Source organism: Nipponia nippon, unplaced genomic scaffold (assembly GCF_047370975.1).
Source record: "Nipponia nippon isolate SJK-2023a ecotype South Korea unplaced genomic scaffold, ASM4737097v1 scaffold_6, whole genome shotgun sequence".
Lineage (NCBI taxonomy): Eukaryota > Metazoa > Chordata > Aves > Pelecaniformes > Threskiornithidae > Nipponia > Nipponia nippon.
Genome location: NW_028262380.1, coordinates 47,899,812 through 47,925,453, shown reverse-complemented (window position 1 = coordinate 47,925,453; position 25,642 = coordinate 47,899,812). Strand labels below are relative to the sequence as shown.

At 38.6% G+C, this 25,642-nt stretch overlaps 1 protein-coding gene across 2 annotated transcripts; it reads right to left on the bottom strand.

The window, feature by feature from the left end:
- Nucleotides 1-1,336: 1,336 nt before the first annotated feature.
- Nucleotides 1,337-25,316, bottom strand: MAP9 (microtubule associated protein 9). 2 transcript variants are annotated; one of them, XM_087736593.1, is made up of 13 exons: nt 25,219-25,316; nt 24,120-24,216; nt 22,433-22,858; nt 20,075-20,304; nt 19,585-19,696; nt 16,977-17,233; nt 16,063-16,121; nt 15,353-15,518; nt 14,208-14,297; nt 13,334-13,495; nt 12,733-12,878; nt 11,865-11,997; nt 1,337-5,824 (listed from the first exon to the last, which is right to left on the bottom strand). In XM_087736593.1, exons 1-13 carry the CDS (start codon nt 25,252-25,254, stop codon nt 5,702-5,704), a joined length of 2,037 nt encoding a protein of 678 aa, XP_087592719.1. In that variant the 5' UTR covers nt 25,255-25,316; the 3' UTR covers nt 1,337-5,701. The 2 variants fall into 2 exon arrangements, with proteins under 2 accessions (XP_087592719.1, XP_087592720.1); XM_087736594.1 differs by lacking the exons at nt 19,585-19,696; nt 20,075-20,304.
- Between the last annotated feature and the right edge of the window lie 326 nt (nt 25,317-25,642).

The following is a 25,642-nucleotide window of genomic DNA, read 5'->3' as shown; positions in this document are numbered from 1 at the left end:
GAGGTCTGCCCTCACGCACTGAAGAGAAAGACAAAATAGGGGAGCACTTCAGCTGAGTGGACATAGCTAAGTCCATGGAGCCAAGTAGGGTGTTTCTGAAGGGGCTGGAGAAGCGGGCTGATGAGAACCTTTAAGTTCAACAAAGGCGAAGTAAGTCCTGCATCTAGGGCCAAATAACCCCATGGAACACTATGGGCTGAGCCCCAACAGGACAGACAGCAGCTTTGCAGGAAAGGACCTAGGGGTACCAGAGAACAAGAAGCAGAACGTAAGTCAGCCAGCCATGGGCTCTTACAGCGAAGAATGCCAACGGCATTGTGGGCTGTATTAGCAAGGGTGTATTCAGCAGGTTGATGGAAGCAGTTGTTTCCCTCTATTTGGCATGTGTGAGACTGCATCTGGGTGCAACTGTGCATCTGGAGCACCATGTTCAGTTTTGGGCTCCCCAGTGCAAGAAAAATACGGACACACTGGAGCAAGCCCAGCTCTTGACTTGCAGCCAAGGCTGCCATCAGCATTCACAACCCGAACTAGTTCATCCCTGTTAGTCAGACTCAAGTGACTCAGTTCAACACACAATTAACCGAGTGAAACGTAGCAGTCCATGATATCCACATCAGGTAAGATGATCTCATGGCCTTATATTTTGTGAATATGAAAGAAAAAGAAGATATGACAGAGAACAGCACACAATCTTTCTTACCCAGAATGAGAGAATTGGAATAGAAAATTATTTATCCCTAATGTAATCCTATCTCCTTGTTTAGTTGATTTATATAAATTTCTCTCTGCAGAGAGACAGTTCCTGAGAAAGAGGGGTGAGGCATTTTGTGATGTGCCTATGTTGTGGTTGGACAGCACTTGGTGGATCAGTGCTTCAGTTTTTGGCAGGTCTGTATGTAGCACATACATTTTTAAAGTTTGTTTAATTGGGTCCCTTTAGTGCACCAATGCAACAACTTAATGCTTGAATAAAATACTGCGGAAAAAATGAGAGACACTGATTGTCTTCCAGGTCATTACTTGAAGCCCCCATGTTCCTTAAGCGGTTATTTGCATTGGTGTGGCAGCAAGCAAAACGGAGTGTTAGTGAGACGGAGGAGAGAGCTGTAGTGCCAGAAGCTCTGACTTCAGTGGGATATAGTTCCCTGTCTGTTTGTCATATTAACAATGCAAGAATAGCTTGTGCTTAGGGACACTGTCTAGTTCATTTACATGCATTAAAGCCTTTAAATAAAGATCTGTATCCTAGGATCTGAATGAAAACATTGAGGATATTATACTAAAATATACTTTATTAAATAACAAAATATTTTCCCTCTGTCATCAATAAACATTAACAGGATTTACAGATACACGTACATTTTTATAAATTAATGTACATATGTTCATATTTCTCAGCTCTATTTTTTCTACAACATTTGCATCATGCTGTAACATGTCCAAGTTTTTACAATGTAAAATTAGACAAAGTTCCCAAAATTTTATTATAAAAGTTAAACACAGAGTTGTAGCAACTGTTTTTCCATGTCTATGGCTATTCAGTATTTTTTTCTAATTGAAAAGTTCTGAATTTATGTGAGCGTCAGGTATATCACTCCTCTGAAAGATGTCACCAACATCTTCCTGCTTCGATCTTCTGTCAAAAATTTTCTATCCAATCATCTAAAGCCTTAAAGCAAGTAAGGATGCAGCACCCAGTTTAGGCACAAGCACATGACAAACCCTTTTCCAGCTCTGCCTCTACTTCTACCATCCTTTTCATTTGCACCCCTCAACTATAAGCCTGTCAGCGCAGGGACCTGCCTTACTTGCTCTAGCCGGACACTGCCAAAAGAAAGATCCAGACGATTCATTTCACACAGGCTACATACTTTGCCTCAGACTGTCCTGATCTGATCATGACAGCTGTACAGCAAACTCTGCTGTCTGCTACGTATTTCATCTTCCCATGATATTATAGCTATAGTTTTTTGACACACTAAACCTCAATTCAAGGCTCCAAGTGCTAGAAGCCTAGCAGACAGATGATGCACATCACTGCTCTAGCCTAAATGCCTGAATTAATTCAATTTTTTTTCTGCCATAAAATTTCGGTGGGTTAACTTTGAGTTGGCAGGTCTGTTGCATTCTGCCTGTGCTGTAATTCTGCTACCTCTCTCCTGCTGGTATCTGTAACTTTAGCCTATCTCTTAGATTGCCCACTGAAGCTGCTCTTCTCAACTTCCTGAACGTTTCTGTAGGCAGTGAATTCTGCTTTCTCTTTGGATGCCAAAATTGTCATTGTGATACCACTACTGCTGGAAAAAATGCCTGACCTGCCATGAGGTAACAGTCAGAGCCAGACCTAGAGTTTATGAAAGCCCTGTTTTCACTTGTCTGCAGTATCTGTGCTGGAGCGCGTCCAAAGAAGGGCAATGAAGCTGGTGAAGGGTCTGGAGAACAAGTCTTATGAGGAGCGGCTGAGTGAGCTGGGATTGTTTAGTCTGAAGAAGAGGAGGCTGAGGGAAGACCTTATCACTCTCTACAACTACCTGAAAGGAGGTTGTAGTGAGGTGGGGGTCGCTATTTTCTCCCAAGTAACAAGTGACAGGACAAGAAGAAATGGCATCAAGTTGTGCCACGGGAGATTTAGATTAGATATTAGGAAAAATTTCTTCACAGAGTGGTTAGGCATTGGAACAGACTGCCCAGGGAAGTAATGCAATCACGGTCCCTGGATGTATTCAAAAAATGTGTGGATGTGGTGCTTAGGGTCATGGTTTAGAGGTGGACCAGGCAGTTAGATTAACGGTTGGACTCAATGATCTCAGAGGTCCTTTCCAACCTTAACCATTCTATGATTCTATGATCTCTGCTAGCGCCTGGCTTAAGCCAGGTAACAAGCTGGATTTGCTGGATCTCTCCAAAAAACCTAACGTGCAGGATTCCCTAACTGGGAAGTTCTGCGGTAATGCAATGTACTGCAGCACTGCAGTGCAGGAAGCTCAGCGTGGGTACTACTATGAAGACAGCCTACAAGAAAAACCAGCAATGGCCTAGGAACACAGCCAGACTCCAGGGGCTCTGCAAGAGCAGACTGCAGGCCTCAGGGTGCTTCTGAAAGCTCCAGCCAGCACTCCACTGCCTCCTCCTGCCCTCTCCCCTTCTTGGCCAATGTCTTCCTCTGCCCAAATGAAAAACAATGTGCTTAGCATGAACCTGTATGAACGCTGCCCTATCCAGAATTTCAGCATTTGAGTGCCCTATCCAGAATTTCAGCATTTGAGTGATGACTCTTTGCAGAAATTGAGTCACACAGAAGGGGTGAAAAGGTCACTATTGTCACTAAGGTCCACTGGAAGACATCAAGTGGGAATTACCTGCAGACTGCATATAATCAAAGGATGGGTGTCATGAACGTCCCTAGCTTCTCTTCCACTCTTTAGTGGAACAAAAACTGTTCCAGCCACAACATTCCTGGGTGAGCAGCCCAGTGACAGAAGGCTAGAAACAAATTAAAGAATAAAAGCCAGGTCCAGTGCAATTGTCTTTTGAGGAAGAACTAGATCAAGAGGCAGGACAAGCAGAGACCTGCTCAAAAATCCCATTACACAACAGGGCTACCACGAACAAGGTTCATGCAAGGCAACTGGAAGTCGAGACACGCAGTGTAAAATACCAGGCAACATACTCAAACCTGAACCTACAATAAAGATACTTCATAATCTAGAAGAAGCCGTATCAAACGTGCAACCACTCCTCACAACGGATCAAATCTGATCTGTCAGATGATTCGGCTGTACACAAATCCAGCACAACTACTAGTGACACCTCACCATTATTCTCAAGATTAGCAAATACTTCTTGACACTGTCAATAGATCATATGCAACAGAAATATTGTATATCTTACAACTCTTCCTCTACACTTGAAATTAGGTTAATGATGGTAACCATACCACTAGCTACTGTTCTAACAAATGTATCTTTTTGCTTTCTAGCACCCGCTTCTGCCTGTCATAAACTTTGCAAAAGGTCGGAATTACGAATTCACAGAACTAGAGTTCATACTAACAATAACGAACAGGACCATATTCAACAATGAGACAGAACAGACATCCTTCTGATTTCACTTTTACATACATACCGGCAATAGATTTCACTTGTACAGCATTCTGGCAATAGAAACAGTTATGGCCAAAACAAATGCCTCTAAATCCTCAGTGGCTCTCACTAAAATGTGAAAAAACAAGCAAGAAACATCAGGAAACTAAAGAAATCCATCAGGTTGCCAGTCTTGTGGTTTTTCTTTTCTGAGGAGATGCCCCAGTGTTATGTGAAACACAGAATTAATGAGTATCTCACTGATTTATGAACAGCACAGGACTCAAGCAAAAAAGGCAAGTCTACTGCTCAAATGCTCCTTTGACTTCCCAAGGAGGCTGTCAGTCTAAACAGAAGCAAGATTCTCCTTTGAGAAAATACATCTATAACTTAAAGACTAGGGTTTTTTTACTTCTTGTTTGGCGACGTTGTTTTTGGTTTTGCCTTTTTTTTTAAGAATACACACTTGAGGAGCAAATCTGATCTGGACTGATTATTAAAATTCAAATAAGAAAACACAAACATAAGTAACATCTTGAATTTAGACAGTAGGCAAACAAGAGATTTGAAGATCTCTAAAGATACATAGTCTTGCCATTGTTTCCAAAATAGTGAGGCAAATAGCCACAAAAAAAAAAAAAACCACAAGAAATTTTAATAATTTACTACAGCAGCTAGCTCATTAGCAATGAGAAAAACATGTCTGGGAAGGATTTACTTGATCATGTAAAAACAACCACACAAGTCTTTAAATTAAGTTCCAAAAAAATAGTTTTCAGTGGCTAAGGTCGCCTCGTAAGAGTACCACTGGTTCTGCCCTTGCAGTTTTTATATAAGATTTTGTGTGAACTTCAAAACGTGCCTCTAAAACTGCTGTTTCTTGTAGGAAGCAGGAAATCTATGGAATGTATATGAAGACCTGAAATAGAATTAACAGCTACAGTCTTACTTAGTCCTGGATCATTTTACATTATACGGATTCCAGTTTAATTTTTTTGTACCATCACATGGCTGACATTTTTTGGCCCGATGAAATCCTGTTTCTGCTTAAGGCAGTTTTAATTTAAAAGCTTTTTTAATATTTCATAATGTAACATAATCTAAGAATTATATTATGTTCTCTGTAGCTTGTCTCTTCATGTATGAAAATGACATCCCCCTACCATACTGCTTAGCCTTTTGTCTTCTTTCTGTCACCACAAGAGAGCCAGCATCTCCTTGCCCATCACCCCCCCTTCACAAAGCATTTCTTCCAGACTTAACTCCCCAGCAGTGTGGCCTAGTAACTTAAAGATAACCATTCTGCTACTTATTAGGTGAAAAAAATGCCAGAGTCCAGCCTTATGTATCCTTAATATACACTTTCACCAAGAAGGAACGAAGTAACATGGGATTTAGCAAAACTAAGTTAAATGTGGAATTACAAAAAATAGTACATTTTCTAAAGCAATGGAAAGGGACAACTGATCTATTTAAACTCCAAAGAGAAAATAAACCAAGAAGAAAGGATGCAACATCTATTATGGATTCAGTGAAAATCAGCTGTTATTGAAATAATGACTAGCCATTGTCAGAACTTTGTGGATCATCTCTTCTCATAGAAGGCAACAGGCTGCTCAGTAATGCCTTGAATATGTGACTTTGCCAGGTGGACTCCAGGGAGAAGGCGCTTCATCCCCACGGACAGCCTGCAACTTTTTTTGCTTCTTCTCAAGCTGCTCTTTCCTCTCTTTCTTTTCCTGAGAATAAAAAGATATATCAAAAAAACCCAAACCATAAAACAAACAAGCAAACAAAACAAACAAAAAAACCAAAAAAACAAGTCCACCAACAGAAAGGTTACAATTATTATACATTTCTTGGGTAAAATGAGAAGTTAACATGCAATGGAGATTTGCCTTTTGGAGCTTAGCGCATCCCTTTTAGGGATTCAGTCACACATACTGCAAAATGCAACCCAAGCAGCTGCACATTTGATGTCATTTGCGATTAAGGCGACTGTCTCAAGGATGGGCTGGTTTTGTGCACTATCTAACCAAAAAGCCCAACAGAAGGCCTAGTGGATTAGGTACTGTATTTGTCTTATATATAATTAGTCTCATCTTAATTACTTCTTTTCATTAAGAGGATACCTAAATTGCAATGCTAAATATGTTGTTCTCATTACATGAGAACATTGATACATCTTTGTTAAATCACACTTGCCACGTACTAGAACAAACTGGGAATTAAACAATTTAATTATAAACAAATATCTAACTTACAAACACTGCAAGGTTCTGATGATATTTTCTATTGTTTCAAACAGCAATGGGCATTTAGGATGATGAAGGATAAGCAAGATACTTGCAATATTCTTTTTGTGCCTGATTAAGTAATTATTTTGAAGGGACCCGTCAATAAAACATAATTTGCAATTATTTATAATTATTTTTGAATTTTGTATTGTTCTATTCTATATGAAACAAGAATTCTTCTTTGCAAAGATCACTGCCATTTCACCATTGTGAGGACCAGTATCTAAGGCTGCGTCTGCATTAGCAATTTAGTACACTGGAGAGTTCTTTATAGGTGCAAATTTTCCTTGTATCATACTTGGCAGGTTTGCGGTGCATGCTTGAGCACACTACTTACTGACTTAAAGGAGTTTCTCTCTTGGTGGAACCAAGGTTGACATTATGGAAGAAGGTATCACAGTACCCCACTTGACAGGTGGATAAAAGGTCCTTGAGCAGCTGGCTTTCGGGCACATGAGCAGTGCATTCATTCCTAGGACCAACAACTGGCATACACACCATTGGTAGTAAAGATGCAATGTGGATATGCAGGCTTAAAACCATCATCAGTTGTGCCAAATCCAACCTTGGTCCTTTCCTCTTTCGCAGCCTAGCGGCCAGTATTTTGAAACACCCTGTGTTTCATATTTTCACATGTATGAACTGCATTGCAGTGGAAGTACTGCTCCTTGAAGGTAACTGTAAGATAACAGGCACTCTCAGATAAGCCATGATCCCGTCCCTCTGAGGGACACTGTATGTCCTCAAATTCCCAAGATCCTTCCAGTGTCTGCCTGTTATTCATAAGTAAGAAGAGAAATAGTGAAGTAACTGTGGCTAAGGGAGTAGACTGGTAAATGGGGACAGAAGCGTTATTGTAAAAAAGGGAGCTTGAGTGGAAATTTTCTCTCATTTAACACATGTGCAAACTGTACATTAATACGAACTGTACTAATGCTAGCTATACGTGTGATACGTACAAAAATTTAAAAAAGCATAACATGCACTGCAACCTCAATCCTATCAATGTGATTTTAATCTGTGCCCTTTAGTTCTTTGTTAACATAAATGAAGATCCAATTCAGTTAGGAATGTCTGGTCTGGCTAAATAAACACAATTATTTCATGATGTTACTAGTAAAGCTGATTAAAAGCAAGGCAAGGTTTGCATGGAGAAGTAACGCCCTTTACTAAAACAAGTGATACAAAGGTTCATCACAGTTAGTATAATAAAAAATATTATCTCTCCGTACAAACTGTACCTTTCTGGATTATATGGAGCAATTGAGACAAACTGGGCTTGTAGCACTGTAAGATTCTGACTCTTCTCTGTCATCCTACACTTTTGCCTTCCTTCTCCTTCCATAGAGATCTTCCTCGGATGAACACAACTAGTGGCTTTGAGTCTTTAGAACAAGTTCAAGGTATTTTTTTCAGGACTTCTTAAAGGGAACTCTACCCTTAGTACCCTAAGAGGAAAGGAGCCTGCATTATGAGTGATATTTTTCAGAAAAGACGACAAGATATGTGCAAGCAGCACAGATGAGCTTGGGAACAATGTGTTCTATAGTGGAACACATGTATGATTCATGTTCCTGTTTTGGGGTATTTGTACATATCCAGCCTATTTATTTTTACAACAAAAAATTATATTCTACAAATCTTAGAATCTGAACCTGTATTTGAAATTCAAAGACACATCAAGACAGGTAAGTGAAAACTCATTAAAAATAGGACTTACTGAAGCAGTATTGGCAACTATTTGAGAAATCACGTGTTACATGTTACAAAGAAATGTGCATATTTTATGTTTATAAAGCACTCTTTACTGAATACATGTTGCACAACAGACTCACGTATGAAAAACCCAAACCAAAGACAAAGCATACGCCCACCCAGGAAGGGAATGAAAGTTGCTTTGGATTTTTTAATCATGTCTCAGTTTTGAATATTTGGGTTTGAAGATCCCATTTTCATGAATGTATCCCAGTGCCAAGAAAAGAGTCTTGAGTTAATTTAACTGTTTTTTATAAGATTAAATTTGACATGAAGACTTACTGGCTTCTTCCCCACCTTCAACACATACAAAGCTTTTTGTTCTAGTCCTAACCACAGTTTGTGTTCTCACAAGACAATACTGATACAAATCTTCCCTAAAATAATAAACAAGATGCTATTTGTACTAACAGAAGAAGAGTAACAGAAATAGTGAAAGATGAAAACAATAACTGTAGCTTGTCATACACTAGATCAACTCAATTGTATGGCTTGATTTCTCTGTGGAAGTTTCCTACTCAATAGCCTAGTAAGATGAATACATTTTTCACTTACAAAATTCTAGGAAGATCACATTCTTTAGCAGTATGACTGCCACATAATAATTGAATTTTAGATAGTACAGAAGCCTTACAACATTTAAGAGGAACAACAATAACAGCCTTATTTCTAACATATTGCAATGCCCTGAGATTAAAATTCCAATATAGAAAGTATTTTCAGATAGATCTTATTAAACCACATGAAATGAATAGCCCACGTCAGCTCTTTCTAACCCAGAAAAGCAACAAATCCATGAGACCCATCCAGTACATCATTTCCTGATCTTTTTAAACAGCTTTAGAATGCCAAAAATAGGTGTTGAGCATGCTCAAACTCAAGGTAAAATTTCAAACTTCTTCTAGGGCATTCAACCTTACTATGCTGGTCTTTGAGAATTATTTGAGAGCAGCCTTACTTCTGATCAACTCATACTAGGTTAATGTTTACCACATAAAATGGAGAACATAACACATCTAGGATACTTACTTTTCTCTACAGAAAACAGGTATCAAGATTACTATCTCAAAAATAATGGAAACAACTGACTGTCATTATAAACTATACGATCCTTCTCCACCTTCTACTCCACAGAATAGGTGCACATCAATGACAAGTGTCAGACACTGGTAGTCTGTATTAAGTAAAAAATGATCACTTATCAAGCAAAACATCTAGACTGGCTTGAAGAGTACTTGGTGAGTAGCCAAGAGGCAAATACTATGAAAGAAACAAAACAAAATCAGAAGCTTAAATTTCCTCAGCAATACTAAAGTACCTCAGCTCAAGATTATCCTTTTTATGTTAGCATCTTACAAGTGTTAATAGCCTTTTTCGGGGCATTTATTTTCATGCTTAAAAAGTAATCTTCTCTATGCACTTATGTTATCAAACATGCACACAATGACCTCTAGAAGTATAAGTAATAGAATTTCCATTAACGTAAAAGCAGAATATTTCTTACATTTTAGAAGAATTACAAGGAGATTTTTATGTCTGTTTTACCCATGCATTATGGTCAACACCTGGTTCAGCTGAGGATGAATTTACACACTTTTTCTGTTGAATGTTAAATGAAAACATATTAGAATGTTTCCCACTATATTACTCCTATTTTATTTCCCTTCAAACAAAAATCCTATTTGAAATAATACACTTAAAAGACTTCCACAATCCTGCCCTGTCAGATTTGATCCCTGTTTATTTACCTCTAGGCAGATACCACCTTAGTTCCCTTCATAATACATTGACAACTTTATAGGCGTTTCTCTCCTGCAGTTCACTGAAGGTGTGTATTTTCTCTATTCCTATGCAAAGTGAGATAATATTCTGGCCAAACACAATGACAGAGCCATTGCCCGATACGCTTTCTCAAATAAAAAGTGTGTTAGCTGCAAAAAACAGCACAATTTCAGAAAGTAAAAATGTGAAGACTGGGCATGAGACACATCAGTCAACACTTGCACATAGATACTGAAAAACATAATTTTAGAGGTACCTCTGCCAACCAATTCAGTACCTATCACATCCTCCAACACCTGCTTATTTTTCGAACTGCTCCTCTCATGTCGGCACACATACATCCATTTAGATCTGGTCATTCTGCCAACTACTAAAATTTATATTAATAATCCCACCGAAGTGAAGTGATGACCTCAGGAATTTATACATAGTTTGAGCAGTGGAGCCTGTGCTAGGCAGCATATTTAATTCCCCAAAAAAGGTATAATTTTTTTTACCTTCGTACAGAGTCCAAGACAGCAAGGAAGTCAAATGTACAATGAGAGGTAACATTCATGCTTTGGTACAACTATGCTAACTGAGGATAGTCGCAGTAAGCGGAGCATACCGGGACAGAGTACTAGCTACTACTCAAAGCATAGTACTTCCTTCCTTGGGAACCAGGAATATTGACTAAGCAAGAAATAATCTAAGATTGGACATTAATCATTTGACAAAAGTGAGCTGGAAATCACTTGACAAAGGGGACCAGAGAAAGCACCTCTTACCAATGCTTACAGAAATCAGAGGTATTCCAACAGGGGACCAGGTCAAATAAGATCTTAAAAGACTTAAACCTAAGACTAAAAGGGTTTGAAAATAGAGAGCAGGGAAAATATGGAGGCTCCTGCTGTTTTACGTAACTGCATATTTCTGAGTTAGCCAAGTAAAGGATGATTGTCCTTTTACAATCTGCCCCACACCTGTACATCTGCCTGCCTCAGTTCTCATCTATCCCCCCCCCCCAAAAAAAATATAGAAAGCCCACTCCAGACTCTGGAAAAGACTTTTTTAAGCTATTGAAAGTACAAAGGAATCCCTGTAAGGACCTTAAGCCAGCTGAGTTGCAAGATCCCATTCTTATAAATGGCAACAGAGACCATACGTACAGGATGCATGCCAGAAATCACAAGGAAGAGAGACAACAGAAGAAACACTCTCAAACTAAGAAAACCTTGAAAGTCAGTATGATGAGTGATTGTGCCACTAGGTAAGGATTGAAAACACAGGTTTTTCTTTAACTAGCAAGTCACACATCTTTAAGAAAACAATATATACTAAGAATATTAGTGATCTCTCTTCTAGTCTGTATTTCTGTAGCAAGGAAAAAAAAAACCTGCCTTATTGTTGGGACTAGAGTACTAGATGAGTTTACTGCTTAACAACTGTGACTAAAGTACACTGTTGTGGGAAAAATATAACTGGGAGCATCAGAGTATACCCCTTCCAGTAAACGGAAATAATCTCAAACCTTGTTACAAGTGCTTTTATCAATTTTAAGGTATACAAGTCTCCACTTTAAATGCTTCCCTGAATGTATATGCACTCACTGTTGCAGCTGGTGATGCTGCTTGGCTTTGCAGGTTTTGTGCTGGGGTGAGTTGGCCCTTCAGGGATGGTTGCTCCTGACATGGAATGTCAAAAAATGAAGACTAACTATGAAATTCAAAACTCTGTGACACTTAGGTAGGGAAAATATATTTTCAATGTATGCTAAATAACAAGCCCACCGTATCTTATCATCATTTTGCTCAAGAATTCTGGGGGACTAGCTATGTAATGCTGCCATCATCTGGCCTCTCCCCTAACAGCATGAAAAACAATGGGTATTACCCTACAAAAGTGTTCACACTCATTACTACATTAATCTCTCTCAGTTTGACAAAGTGCAAAAAAAAAAAAATACCAGCCATCTTTCATATTCCTCCATAGCCTTTTTATTTTTTTCTTCCTTCTTTGCTTGTTGTATTTCTTGCTTTCTTCTCTCTAGGATTTTTTCTACTTTCTTCTGCTTCATATATTCTTCCTTTTTTTCATTCCTGTATAGTGAGAGGGAAGAACAGGAGATCGTCACATAACAGACTAAATGCTGCATCTGTGACTGATTAACTAAATTGAGTCAAAAGAGACATTTTACGCATTTAATAAAAGACGGAGAATATATATTCAAAATCTTCAAAGTCCGTCTTTATAGATTATATCGCCAAGGTATAAATGAATCTACTATTCTATCTATTATGGCATCACCTTTTTTGTTCTACTTTCTCCCTTATGTGGTATCATATAAAAAATGAGATTCAAAACTTCTGTGAGTAATAGTAAGTTGCACATGGTCTGTGAAAACTCTTGGCTTGTAAAAGTAACAAAGAATTTCTCCAGCAGACACATCTCATTTGCTTCTGAATATATCTACATTCATACATTGTATTCCACCAAACTTAAGATAAAGATTTACCTTCCTTCCTATGGCTTAGTAATGAAGCATGAGACTAATCACATGAGACATTATACTACTCCATGAATTTTACCTTTCAGTTGCAGCATTCCCGCCTGGGCTTAGTTAGTAGCCTTTTGGGGAGGAAAGCATTTAAGTTACTAAACTGAAAGAAGCTTTACAGCTTGTTCTCATTGTTATACTTGTTCTCCATTGGGACTGAAGAGCCTGATCCCAAGCATGCCATTGTCTCCCAGTTAAAGCACTCACAGAAGACCTATTGCATTTATAAGCAAAGATTTTGGAAACTATGATATTCCAAAACCCAGTGTAGTAGTACCATTTTTCAACTGCTGACATGCTGTCTCTCTTCTTCTCTGCAACCAGTTCCTCTTCTTTCCTCTTCCTGATTCTTTCAGACTGTTTTTCCTTTCTGGTTTGCTCTCTTAAACATTCTGCTTTTCTTTCTTTCCATTTTTCGAATGCCTAAGGAAAACCACAGATTCATTAGAAATCTTACCCCTCACCTTTTTGTCAATACTCTACTTGCTTATTCTGTATTATTGTTTTTTGTAATTTCTACACATGCCAATTTTGGAATATTTGTTTGTAGCATTGCTCAGAAGTGGGTATCACTATTCCTAAAAAGGAATAAATTATTTTCCCAGTAAGTAATAGTTTATTGCCAATGTTTTTATATGGAGTTTATTTTATGTTCTGTTAAGAGCAATTCAAATATGGAAAAATGCCTGTTTGTGTGCAAACATAAACATTACATACTTCCAACAGAACAGAATCTAATATGAGCTGTCTTCAAAAATTAACCATGTTTTGATTTTAGAACCTAGTTTATTTCCATTTCTTGCTGGATTTATGAAAATTATTCCCAACAATCTCCTGAACCATGTACAACAGACATTTATGTATGTATTTCACATCACCTTCTGTGCTGCTTCTGTTTTCTCCTCATTCTGTTCTGCTGCTTTCTTTTTCTTAAGTTCATCAAGTTTCTTTTTTTCACTTAACTTCTTCGCTTCTCTTCCTTTCTTTTTTTTCCAGGCTTCAAAAGATGCAATTGCTTCCTCTCTTTTAACAGCTTCTTTCTAGATTGAAAATAACAGTCTATACTTAAACACACTTAAATATAAAACCATAATTGAAATAGTATGCTTTAAACTCATTGTCAAATGTAGGATTAGATGGTGCAATAAAGAAATTGAAATTGATTTCCAGACAACATTCCAAGTAATACTCAAAATTAAATTTGAACTATATAGTGTTTTTTTTCTGTGCTCGTTTTTAATTTAACTTAATCGAATGAGAAAAACTACTCCTGCAATATATGTGTAGAGTAATATGAAATACATGTTAAATGCTTAGAAGTGAAACATGTTAAATACTTAAAAGCCAAATCTAAGAATTGTATATGGTACTATTCAAAATACAGTCCTCTGTAGATAAGCATCGCTTGAGATAGGGAGCAAACTCATTTTCTAACAGATGACAAATTAAAACTTAACACCTGAAGGGCTGAGCATCCCAAGGTCTTTGTAAACAAACCTGAAAATTAATCTAAGAAGCACACTTTTAACATACCTTACGTAAATGTGTAGGGAAGCATCAGCCACACACCCTTTACAGCAACCATAACAAGTGTGACATGCCATTTACTGTTTCAACTCACCTCATGCTATTTAGAGAAAACCAGATGCCTTAGAATAGCAGAGTGATATAATTAGGCAGAAAGCACAGGTAAGCATACTTCAAAGAATTAATAGTTTGTCAACTTCTTTTTAAACAAGAATGTAAACAAACCTTTTCAGTATTGTTCCTTAGGTTTTCAGCCTTCTTCTTTTCAATTCTCTTTAATTCCAGTAGAAAGACCCTTTTCTTTTCCAACCAATTCTGTAAGAACCATTAGAAGACTTTTATACTTTTAAAGTCTTTTTAAGGTATAACTAAAAAAGTTCTGTTAAAATAACCAAATATTATTGGAGCAGCACAAATATAATGACCACCAAAATTACTCTTAATTCTTCCATATGCTACTTAAATAACTAATGTGGAAGACTAAGGTTCTAAATTCATAGCTACAAAATATGAAAAAGCTTAAGGATCTTTAAAAAATAATCTTTAAAAAACCACCAAAAATGTAAGCATTAAAAAAAAAGAATGAAATAAAGAGTCTTATCACTTGATAAATAGGAATATTATTTACATTTATTGTCTCTCTTGCAAATACCTATAATTAAAGAGAATAAGAGACTTCAGGCATCCATAAAGTGTTACGAGTCATTTGCAGAATCAGGCTTGAATTTTCAAGGTTTAATTATGTATTTGGTATGCTGCTCAGAGATACAAGTGTCATAAATGAAGCCTATTTTACCTTTACAAATTATGGAGACAATATAAATATGGATTTGACGTTCTAAATTTTGTTCTAGAACCATAACAAGTATTAAAACCACATACCAATATGAACAGCATCTGTTAATGAAAGTCTTTCTCACACAGATTAGTAGCAAAAATCTGTTGGAACCCACAAACTAATTGTTATGAAATTCTACACAGAATCCACACAGATTATCCTTGTTTTCACTTTTCCTGAATGCCAGCTGAATAGAACATACCAGGGAAAGAAACTTAAATTGCACACTTAGTTATGTTAAGGAAGAAGTAGAAATAAATGAAAATATTCTATGTGTCTGAAAATAGTCTGACACAATAAATTATGAACCACAGTATGTCCCTCTCATCTAGCTTTTTAGTTCATAATTTGATGAAAAGGCATGGCCAACAGAATGAAAGGATTATTACACCTGTAAGCATATGCAAGGAATATACTCAGAAATACTGATTTCAAGAAAATAAGAAGTGTTGACTCCTATAACAAGACCTTTATATATGTATTTTTGTTTGTTGGTTGTTTTGTTCAGTTTTTATTTGTTTTTACGATCTACCTGGAAAACAGCTGCTCGTAAACTATCTGCTTTGTCAAATTTTGTACTGTTCTTCTGCACACGTTTATCCTCCAACACCTTTAATGTTCCCATATATTGAGATGAAATAGGTGTAGCCGATGGAACAGCTTTCACCTTTTTCTTTAAGTGCGCAGAAGACAGAGACCTATAAAAATACCAAGACACAAACATATTAATGATCTGTCCATTTATTGTAGCTGATACCAAGTAGCATTCCTTTTATTTCAGTGTATACCAAAAGTTACTGTGATTCTGTTTTTACATGCAGTTGGCTGCGGACAGGGGAAAAGGAAAGGAGGAAGGAGCCCATTTTCTTTTGAGGGCTTTACTAATGCCAAAACAAGCCACTACGCAACATGTTCAGCCCAAACATTTGTTTACAAATTCCTTATACTTTCTTTTACAAAACAGCTTAAAACTTGTAAAGACATCATGGACTGGATTCATTGGTGGATCCAGTAGCACACACTCATCATAGACACTGGAAAGGACTCGTAGTCTCATCTTATGTAACCCTGAGCAAGGGTTATAACAACATGCCACATCTACTAAACTGTTTTCCACAGATGGTCAGAGGCTGTCAGCAGTGAAGACAATGCTGACAGAAAATGAGAGTGAAGCAGCATTGTCAGGGCATTTACATGCATCTTACACTCTGCAGACTGTGATACATAGCATCCTTCTCTTACCTGTCACATAAAGAAGTTTTCGGGTTTTGTAGAGCTCTCTCCTTTGTTTCACTTAGTTTCTAAGAAACACAGAGGAAAAGTAAAATTATAGTCTCTCAAGCAACAGAACGACATCAGGATGAAACAGATTTTTGCAAGCTAACAAGGATGCTGGGAGTTGGACTCAATGATCCGTATGGATCCTTCCAGCTCGAGATATTCTATGATTCTATGATGTTAGAAAAATATGCAAGAAAGCCACTCTAATATAGAAAGGGTATAGTACAAGGTAGGAAAGTAAAACAAAACCAAACTGAACCAACGAACCAAACTTTCAGAATGCCTGCACCTTTTTGGAATGGCACCTAGAAATGTTTATTTGTATTACATTAAAGTATAGTCCATAGTTTAAAAATACAAAGGAATAAAAAGAACCAGACTGGGCAGTGGGCTTCCCTGTTATTATATCAACACTCTTTTAACTGTTTTTAATATTTAGCTTTAACAGTTACATATATCTACGTATTTTCTTTGTTATGATAAAGCATAAAGTGCTTTGCATCTTATCCACTCATCAAGTCACACCATGGATTCCATCCTCTGCCAACATTCATCCACTGCTCATGCCAATTCAGCTAACCTCACAATAGAGATCTGACATTTTCACTCGGATAAGGGTATTTCATAAAGATTGGAAAACGCATGTTTCAATACCTTTATCTGGTTTAAATGACTTGTGTAAAAGGTATTCCCCACATCTTCCATAAAACTCTACAGAATTTATAAGAGCCTCAGCTCTGGAAGCCAGAAATAAGTTGTCAGCTTTACAAACACAGTTTTACACATTTAAGGTACCAACAGTAACTTTGCAAAACTTTTCACTGTGCTTCTAGGACATTGTTCTAAACAATGGTAAATACACATATGAATAATACCTTGACAGAGTCCTCTGAAGTGTTCTTTGCGTCCCCATGCTCAGATTGATCATTCGCTGATACCTCCTGTATTGTATCAGTTACTATTTGCCCTTCCGCTATTTTCACTGCTTCATCTGAACTGTCATCTGTTGACTTCTTGGATTTCTTTGTTTTCTCATATATTGTGGTCATCATTACTTCTACCACAGAAGGAGATTTTCTACTATTGTCCTCCAGTTTCGAGTCACTGGTGCTGGTCTTCTTCTGCTCTTGATCTAACAGGAGAAAAAGGATTGAGAGGACACATTAACAAGAATTTCATTGTTTCTCACTATTGTTATTTCTGTACTAAAAACATCTGTTTATGAAATATATTACTAAATTTGATGTAATATAATGTATTTTCTGTATACTTCCTTCTAAGAACTATACGGACTAATAAGAAGAGTATTCACTTCACTGTATTTAAACGTAAGACTGGAGTAGCAACTGAAGCTTTAACAAATGTCATAGAATGTGTGAGCATGACAGGCAAAACTTCCCGTCTGCCTCACCACCCAAACATGGTTCTAGTGCAGAAACCAAAATCAAGGGCCATTGCAATCACAGCAAGAGCTCTTCTGACATCTAGCAAACTACTAATGGAGTCTGTACGACAATTTAAGTAACAAAAACTACTTTCATTGCGTGGTGTGTTTCAGGGATATGGGACACACAAGGAAATAACAGAAAGACTGCAGTGGAGATTTAAACAAAACACCTCAATTTAAAAGCATGCCTAAGTGGTGAACTTGTCATTCATGGAACACTTTATTAATAATACTTAAAAAACATTTTTATCAGATCTGAACTGCCATTAATATGGAGATCTAAATTTGTAAAACAATTCAGACACAAACCAGAGAAGGCCATGGTAGATTCCAAATTATAGTCTTCCACAGTTTTCTGATGGAATTCTTAAAAGAAATATAAGTTGTGGATGAGAGATTAACTCCAACTTACCTGAAAAACGGAATATCAATGCTGGCAATCTAAGAAATTTAACCTAGATTTACAATAATGAAGGTAAGTTTGAAGTGACAAGGAGAATACTGAATTTATATGATTCATATTCTATCTGTTGAAATGTAAACTTTCGTATTTTACTTTACACTTACTAGATAGTATGACTGTATATAAACTGTAGGCATCAGAAATTGTACAACTCTAATTAAGCTGTAGCACTTAGTGCACAGGACACTGGAGACAGCAGATTTACTGCTGACTACGAGCACTTTGTAGCATGAACTTCACATGCAAGTCAGTTTGGCTCTGCAAAATGGATACAAAACACTAACCTTCCCATGGTTAGCTGAAAAATGCTACATAAAACCTGTAAGTATTATTACTGTAGTTCCTTTCTTGACAGTTCAAGCTATACAAGTTTGATCAGTCAGCTTGGAATTCTTACACCTGCACACTTCAGCATCATATTTAAACAATCGTTTCCAATCCCTTTTCCTCCACTTTTGTTGCAGACTCCATATCATTGTTTCTATGTCCTCTGTCCTGACAACACCACCTTTATCATTCTCTTCATCTTATGCTGTCCCTGCACTTGGAGAATCTACCCATTCCCATACACTGATGCTCATATCCTTTTCCCCATACAAACTCTCCTTGGACATTGTTTCATTAACGACGCTGAAAAGCATCAGGCTATACCAAACAAATTTTCTAGTCTAAGGTAGCAGCAAAACACAAAAAAGAACTGAAATTAAACACGGATCTAAGCATATTTGTTATTTACTACTCAGTACATTGCCTGACTTTTCAACTTTTGTTCACCTTTCTGCACTAAATTCTTCTAGCTGAGTCCTATCTCTTATCTCACTATGGACGTTACACAGGCCATACAGACAGCACTTTTCTTGCTGCATCTGACAGTTTATGTTACCTTCCTGTTACAGTCCTGCACACAGCAAATTACCTCTCAGCAAATTAAAAAACGTGTCTAACAGCCTATTCCAGTGTTTTTCAACCTGGGGTCCATGGATTTTTTGTAACCAGTCTGAAAAAAAGGGGTACTAAGAAAGGTAAGTTCAATGGATACTGCTGAGAAGCCCACAGATTTGATATTTCTTAAAGGGTCTGCACATTCCCTAAGAACTGTTAAGGATTCACAAATCAAAAGAAAATAGAAAAGTGCTACTTAGTTTGTATTAACCTTTGTGGAAAAGTGCAGGAAGAAGTGAAAGATTTACCATAGTCATGTTGACTGCATAAGAGGAAATGAAATTAAAATGATTTAAGTCTCAAAGACACTTAGATAATGATGCATACACTTGACACAAATCAAAATACAAAAACTAAATTCTCAAACTTTAACCTCTTCCTCTCGATTTCTGGGATGCCTCTAGGGCCAGATTTCTCAATACCTGGGATGATACTTGGACATAACTGCAAGAATGAGGCTGGGCCATTCTCAAAACCAGAACAGGAGACACAAGGGCATGAGAAAGATACTAAAAGAGAGTAGGAAGGGAATTAAGAATGCTAGATTTTTAAGATGACTTGTATTGGACCATTAGATATTGCTAAGGTATAAATGATAACATTTATTCGGTTGTACGTATCTAAGTTCTACCTTTTGCAGGTGGTGCTTCTCCACACATCAGTAAGTTGGAGTCTCCAGATCTTTCATTGTGGGAAGTAAAATTAATGGAAAATGGTGGTGAAGTACTTTCTAGCCATGGACCCTTAGATCAGAAAGTGACAAATAAAGTGAGCAATTCATAACAAATCAGAATAATTTAATTTGACTTTATCATACTTCTACAGAATGCTTGTTCAAAACTCTCTAGTATAATTCTTGTTTTACATTTGGAGAAATAAAACCAATCAGCATATAAAGCTGCAAACCATCATAAAATCCTGTTTCTAGTTAGAAAGAAAAAGAATGATGTTCTCTTATCTGCCCCTCATCATAAAATTGCTACTGGCAAAGATAGTTTTCCCACTCCTATTTTTGTCCTCTTTTCTCTCAGAAAATGTTGTCAGCTAAATAAAAGTTAGTTTAAAAAGTTTCCAATATAGATGGTAAAAAAAAAAAAAAATCAACACATATACCCTCTTACTTCAGGACCAGGGCTTTCAGCAAGCAATCTTTTCTTGGGTGTGACTTGGGCATTCAGAGTAGTTAGGGATGATGGTGCCGAAAATGAAGACAATCCTTTTCTAGAATTTATTCTTCCTTCTGACCTATTAAGCTCATTGTCTTCCACAGGACCACTTTTTCTCAACATATTTCTTGGTTGAGGTAATGGTTTATAACAGCCATCTAATGAAAGAATGCTGATATTCTCAGCTGAAAATAAATATTATAGTTTCAGTTATGCCTTGTTAAAGACATTTTAGTCTGGAACACTATTTTGTCAAGTTAGATTCAACTATTTTCAGTTAAATGAGCTATTTAAATAATAGCACAGCTTTCTTAATACAGTGAGGCCATATACAGACAGCTATATAAAGAGTTACAGCCACTTTTTCAGAAAGTTTAAAGAAAGTTTTAAAGCTTCTAATATAATCTCTAAATAGACAATTTAATATCTCTGTGTATATATTGAAACTACACTTAACAGCTTATCTGTAATTAGAGAGAAAGAGTTTTCATAAATATAGAAGAAAGCACATATCTAATACAGCACTGTTGTAAGAAAAACTTTCTGCTATTCTGCTTGTCTCTTTATCTACTAGAGAAGATACAGAGGGAAGAGTGCTTCTCTCCACACGGTGCAGAACAGAACAACCTTCGATAGGAGGAGACATCATGAGAAATGCCGTTGAAGAAGAGGGCTTTCAGTATATTTCTAGCTTCTTTTGTGATGTCTCCGTTCCCTCCCTAAGGCAGTCACTGGGCAGCAGAACCACCACGGAATGGTTTCTTGCAGATTCCTATCCTCTGGCTCCTCACCTTCCTCCTATTTAGTAACCCTATCTTCTTAACGTTTTGTTCCCCCTGCCCTGCTACCAACAAGATCAAGCCATACAATGGCTTTCTGCCTGCCTTTTTCTTTAGGTATGCCGATCCACATAGAAATGCATATCTAATTCTGCACATTGCCATGGAAGCATTTCTTATTAAGTCCTAGTTCATACAAATCTGTTACAGGAAATGGGAGAATCCCCATGCCCATTCAGCACACTCAGCTGCATAAAGTCTAATTACATAATTAATGTGAAATTTAGAGAGCTAAGAGGTCACAAAAATATTCCTACAAGTGCACTGACAGTTTTTCCATGCAGTAAATCACAAGAAAAAACAAAGGTGCAGAAAAAGCTAATTAATCTCCGGGTAGTCACCTCCTCTGTTGGACAGGGATCAGTTTATCTAATACAAGGAAGTTTACAATGATTGTTTACTGAAAACATTATGCTAGCATCACTGCACTACTTAGATTCACATGAAGAAAAAGAGTACTTCAACTTTTTTCTGCCAGTCTAAAACTACACAGGCATACTGGCCATGAAAGAGAGGCATCTGCGGTACCCTGCTGCACATTCAAATATCTAGCACTTTGGTGCCATCATGTGGAAAGAAAAAAGGGAGCTGGTATCGCTAATCATGCTCTACCAATTTCAAAGTTGTAATCTACAAGACAGGTAATGAACAGCCATAAATTTCTCTCAACATCGAACAGGACAATTTCTTCCCATATTAAGAAGTAGATAAAAATATGAAGTCTTTTGACATTTAAAACTTGTAAAAGCACATATGGTCAATTAGCTGAATTCCAAGTTCTGCTTTGCATATTAAAAATGAATTAGCTATTCTTATAATGAAACATTAAAGTTCTTTTTTTACGTGTTTGACAACACATCCAAAATGGGTCAGTACCTTCAAAGTAAAAGATCATTTGAAGTTTTAACTTTGTGATTATGAGAAGTCTACCATTCATCAATGTTTTGGTTACAGCTCATTTTTTGACATTCTATTACATTACAGCATCATGATGTCTCAGCATCACAACTTCAACATTATATTTGCAAACTGTCGTCCAACTTCACTGGTCATAGCGAAGGGATGCCTGTTTAAGGACCTTTCCATTAAAGGGTGCATGGATGCTGTGGACACTGTGAATATGGCTTTCTGTGCTATGCACATGCAGAGGAGGCAACTCTGCAGCCCTCCCACACCTTCTATGGACATGCACTGATGGAGAGCTGGACTTTAAGTACCCAAACAGCTGTTTTTCATCTCCTGAAAGGAAAAGGCAAATAGGAACCCCCTGCTACTTGGCCCACACTGGTTCAGTTTACCCTCCAGCAGCTGGCGGTTATCAAAACATGTAGTTTTGTAAGAATATTGAATAAATTCCCTGCAAGCCAAAGGAGCTGATACTTAACACAGAAATTAACCCGAATTACAGCACTTTAAAATACTGTAATATGGCTAAGCAAGTAGCAGCAACAACACTCAAATGCTTTCTTTTCACCTGATGCTGAAGCATTTCTTGTTTTGTGCACCCGTGGCTTTGGTATTGGTTTGTTTTCCTCTTGATTTCTTTTTTTCTGTAGTTGACGATTAGGCAAGTCATTACAGTGGTCACTTTCACTATTATCACATGGTACTCCTTCAGCAGCTGAACACTCTTCATTACTTTTTCTGTCATCACCCTGATTTTGACTCTCCAAACATTCTTCTTCACCATCTTTTCTGATATCGTGTGTGTTTTCACTTTCTAAAAGCATCATTTGCTGAAGCTTCTTTTCATGAAAGGACAAATTCAAGTCATCAGCAGCTTCGTTTTCCAAATCTGCTTTTGGTGAAGCATCATCATCTGAGAGAGGACTCTCAACAGCAACTGATTTCTTAGTGCTTTCAGCACCTGAATTACTTTCATTAAGTTCTTTCCCAATACCTGAAAATAGCACATTATCAACTTCCGTTTGAGACAAGCCGGAAAAAATGGGACACAGAAACTATCTTTTCCATAATTTAAAACTATTTTTCATATAACACTCTCCTGACTTAAGTCTCTGAGCACTTATCTTTCTGCACCTCTGATCTCTGCAAAGCCACCAAACTAGATCCTTATTCTGCTTCCTTTCCTGTCATCTCTTTCCACAGACCCGAACCAAAGAAGATATTTCAAATATTCACTGGGTAATTCTTATCCGTCATGCAATTTAAATCCCTTCTAAAAAACTATGTTTCCAATGCCATACGAAGTGGAAGCAAGTCAACAACAATGCTACGCACTTTTGGTTACCAGAATCCATCCTCACCTTCTATTCTCTTTATTTCTGTCCCATCTGAAATCTACTAGAAGACACTCAAAGGAGATACCTGCGCCAATGTGGACGTTCACATGTTTAACAAAAGTATTTTTATCTTCCTGTAGCCTGTTATTTCTAATTGACTTTATTTCAGAGTTCAAATGCTCAAGGAAGACAACAAAAGAATGTCATGATAGCTGAGTAACATTTAATGTAGGAGGAGTTTTTTTCTAAATCTTGTCGGCAAAGGGAAATCAAAGCATACCGTGAGCTTTTAAAAGATGTTTCAGATGTGAATGAAAAATAGGACACAGAGGAAGTCCTTTTAAAAATTCATTATGATATTTAAGATTCATATTTCCCTTCACATGCAGCACCATATCAGGAGGAAGAAGAGCCATTCCGCCAATCTCATTAGACCGAACATAAACACTATCAAATACCAAATGCATCGTGGCCCAAGAAAAACAGCCAGATCAAACCTGTTCCTGGTTTGTGTACACTGCCAGGCAAGCACACTCTGTAGTGTGTCCTGCAGCCCTTATTCGCTCCTTGTCCAGACTGGGAAAACAGTAAGACAGCAACATGGCTTTCTCTCTCCCCATGTCCACTTTCATTCACAGTACTGTCTCATCCAGGTGTAAACGATATGGTTAAGGAGTAAAACTGGGCATCACAACTGTAGGAAACAGCACAAACTGCATCTGGTCTAGCAGGCTGGCACCACTGATTTCACTGGGAATTCTGCTCCTAACTTGGAAGAGGAGGACTAAGTGATTTAGAAGTTGTTAAAATATGAAATCTTGGAAGATTAAATCATATTTACTCACAAACATTCTCTGTGATCTAGTAATGAGTTAAGAAAGGGAAGAAGAGGAGGAAAAATATTTAATTGTGTCTTACCATTTAACACGCCATCTTCATCGCTCTCAAAGTCGTCTGAGTATTCAGCTGTTTGCTCTCTTGCTGCATGAGCAGAAACTGCTTCTTGTAGCTCATCCTGAAATGGTTTCACAAATAACTTCTTTACACAGAAGGGAAGATTCACTTCTTCAAGTTCAGCACTAATTCCCCCCTTCCACATATACATAAGTAAAACGGAGCAACAAAGATTAACCCATTTAACTGAAGACTATTGTGAAGGATAAGCAAAATGCAGTGTTTTCACTCAATCATCATTCCCCCAATTTTTCTGTGTTTAAAAAACCCCTCCATGCATTAATTTATATTTCTTCTTCATAAGAAACGCATCTTGCAAATCCCTCCTCCATTATTTGCAATAATGACATGGTATCATCATGGGACACCTTTTCCCCCCTTTCGTACGTTTTGATCAGCGAGAGTACGACGAAGAGGCCTGCGCAGTCACGCGGGACAGAGCAGGCGAGCAGGGACTGCCTCGTCGCTGACCGCTGCAGCGCCAGAACCTGAAGCAGGCAGCAGCTCCAAAACCATGGCAGAACCTCACAAAAGCCAGCGCTGGTGTTTCGGACTCTCTGCTGCAGGACGTCACAGACACACCACGTTTACAGGGGTTCTGAAAGCAACTGGCCTCACTTAGAGATTAAAAATACATGAGGAAATGCCGCAGTATCTCCAGGTCGCAGGACGCTGAGCCACAAACCACTGAGGGCTTGAGAGCAGGTTGTTTGACGCGGGTCTCACGCTCCTCCCGAGGCACCTGCTGTTGGCCACCGCTGGTCCTTTGGCCGGAGCCGCTTTTGCAGGCCTGTCAGGAGCAGGCAAGTCAGGCTGTTCACGTGCTAGAGCCACTGTTTCCCAGGTCACGCACGGGGGGATGCTTCTAGCGTCCACACAGAAGGAAACCTGCTTCCCAGTTTTCATTTTGATAGCAAATCGGCTTTTTTGTGTGTGCTGTCTTTAACAGCAAATTACTGTATTCACAGCCGCAGAAACCCGTCCGCAGCCAACGCCACCGACGCCGCCCCCGGGCCCCGCAGGCCGCGCTCCCCGCCCGCGGCCCGCCGCCGCCCCCGCTCACCTCCGACGCGCCGCGGCCGGCGCCTTCCCCCGACATGGCGGCGGCCCCTCGCTCCCGCCGGGCCGGCCCTCCCGGCGCCCCGACAGCCCGGGCCCCGCCGCCGCCCCGCCCGCCGCGGCACTGCCCGTCGCCTGGCAACGCCGCCGCGCAGGACAGACGGGTAAAGGGCGGGCGGTGGCGGCGGCGGCGGCGGCCCGGGAGCTGCCGGCGGGGCGTCTCCGCCTTCGGGCCGCGGCTGCCGGCCGGGGTCACCGGCAGCCGTTGCACCCTGACCTTCAGCTTTCCACGGCTGAGCTCCCGCCTCTCACCCCAGCCCTCGAGGCCTCCGTTTTCCATGACCACACGCACGCCCTAGGGGACCGCAGTGGCCAGGCACGTCTGTGCGTCAAAATTGGGGCCTTCTGTCAACGCTGAGCAACTTTCT

Excerpts from the sequence above, each read along its gene's own strand:
- MAP9 (XM_087736593.1), bottom strand. The coding sequence starts at position 25,254 with ATGTCGGGGGAAGGCGCCGGCCGCGGCGCGTCGGAG. Across the intron at positions 22,859-24,119 it reads TGAAGATGGCGTGTTAAATG|GTATTGGGAAAGAACTTAAT; the intron begins GTAAGACACAAT and ends TGCTATTTTCAG. Across the intron at positions 5,825-11,864 it reads AGGAATATGAAAGATGGCTG|GAAAAGAAAGAGAGGAAAGA; the intron begins GTATTTTTTTTT and ends TTTTATTCTCAG.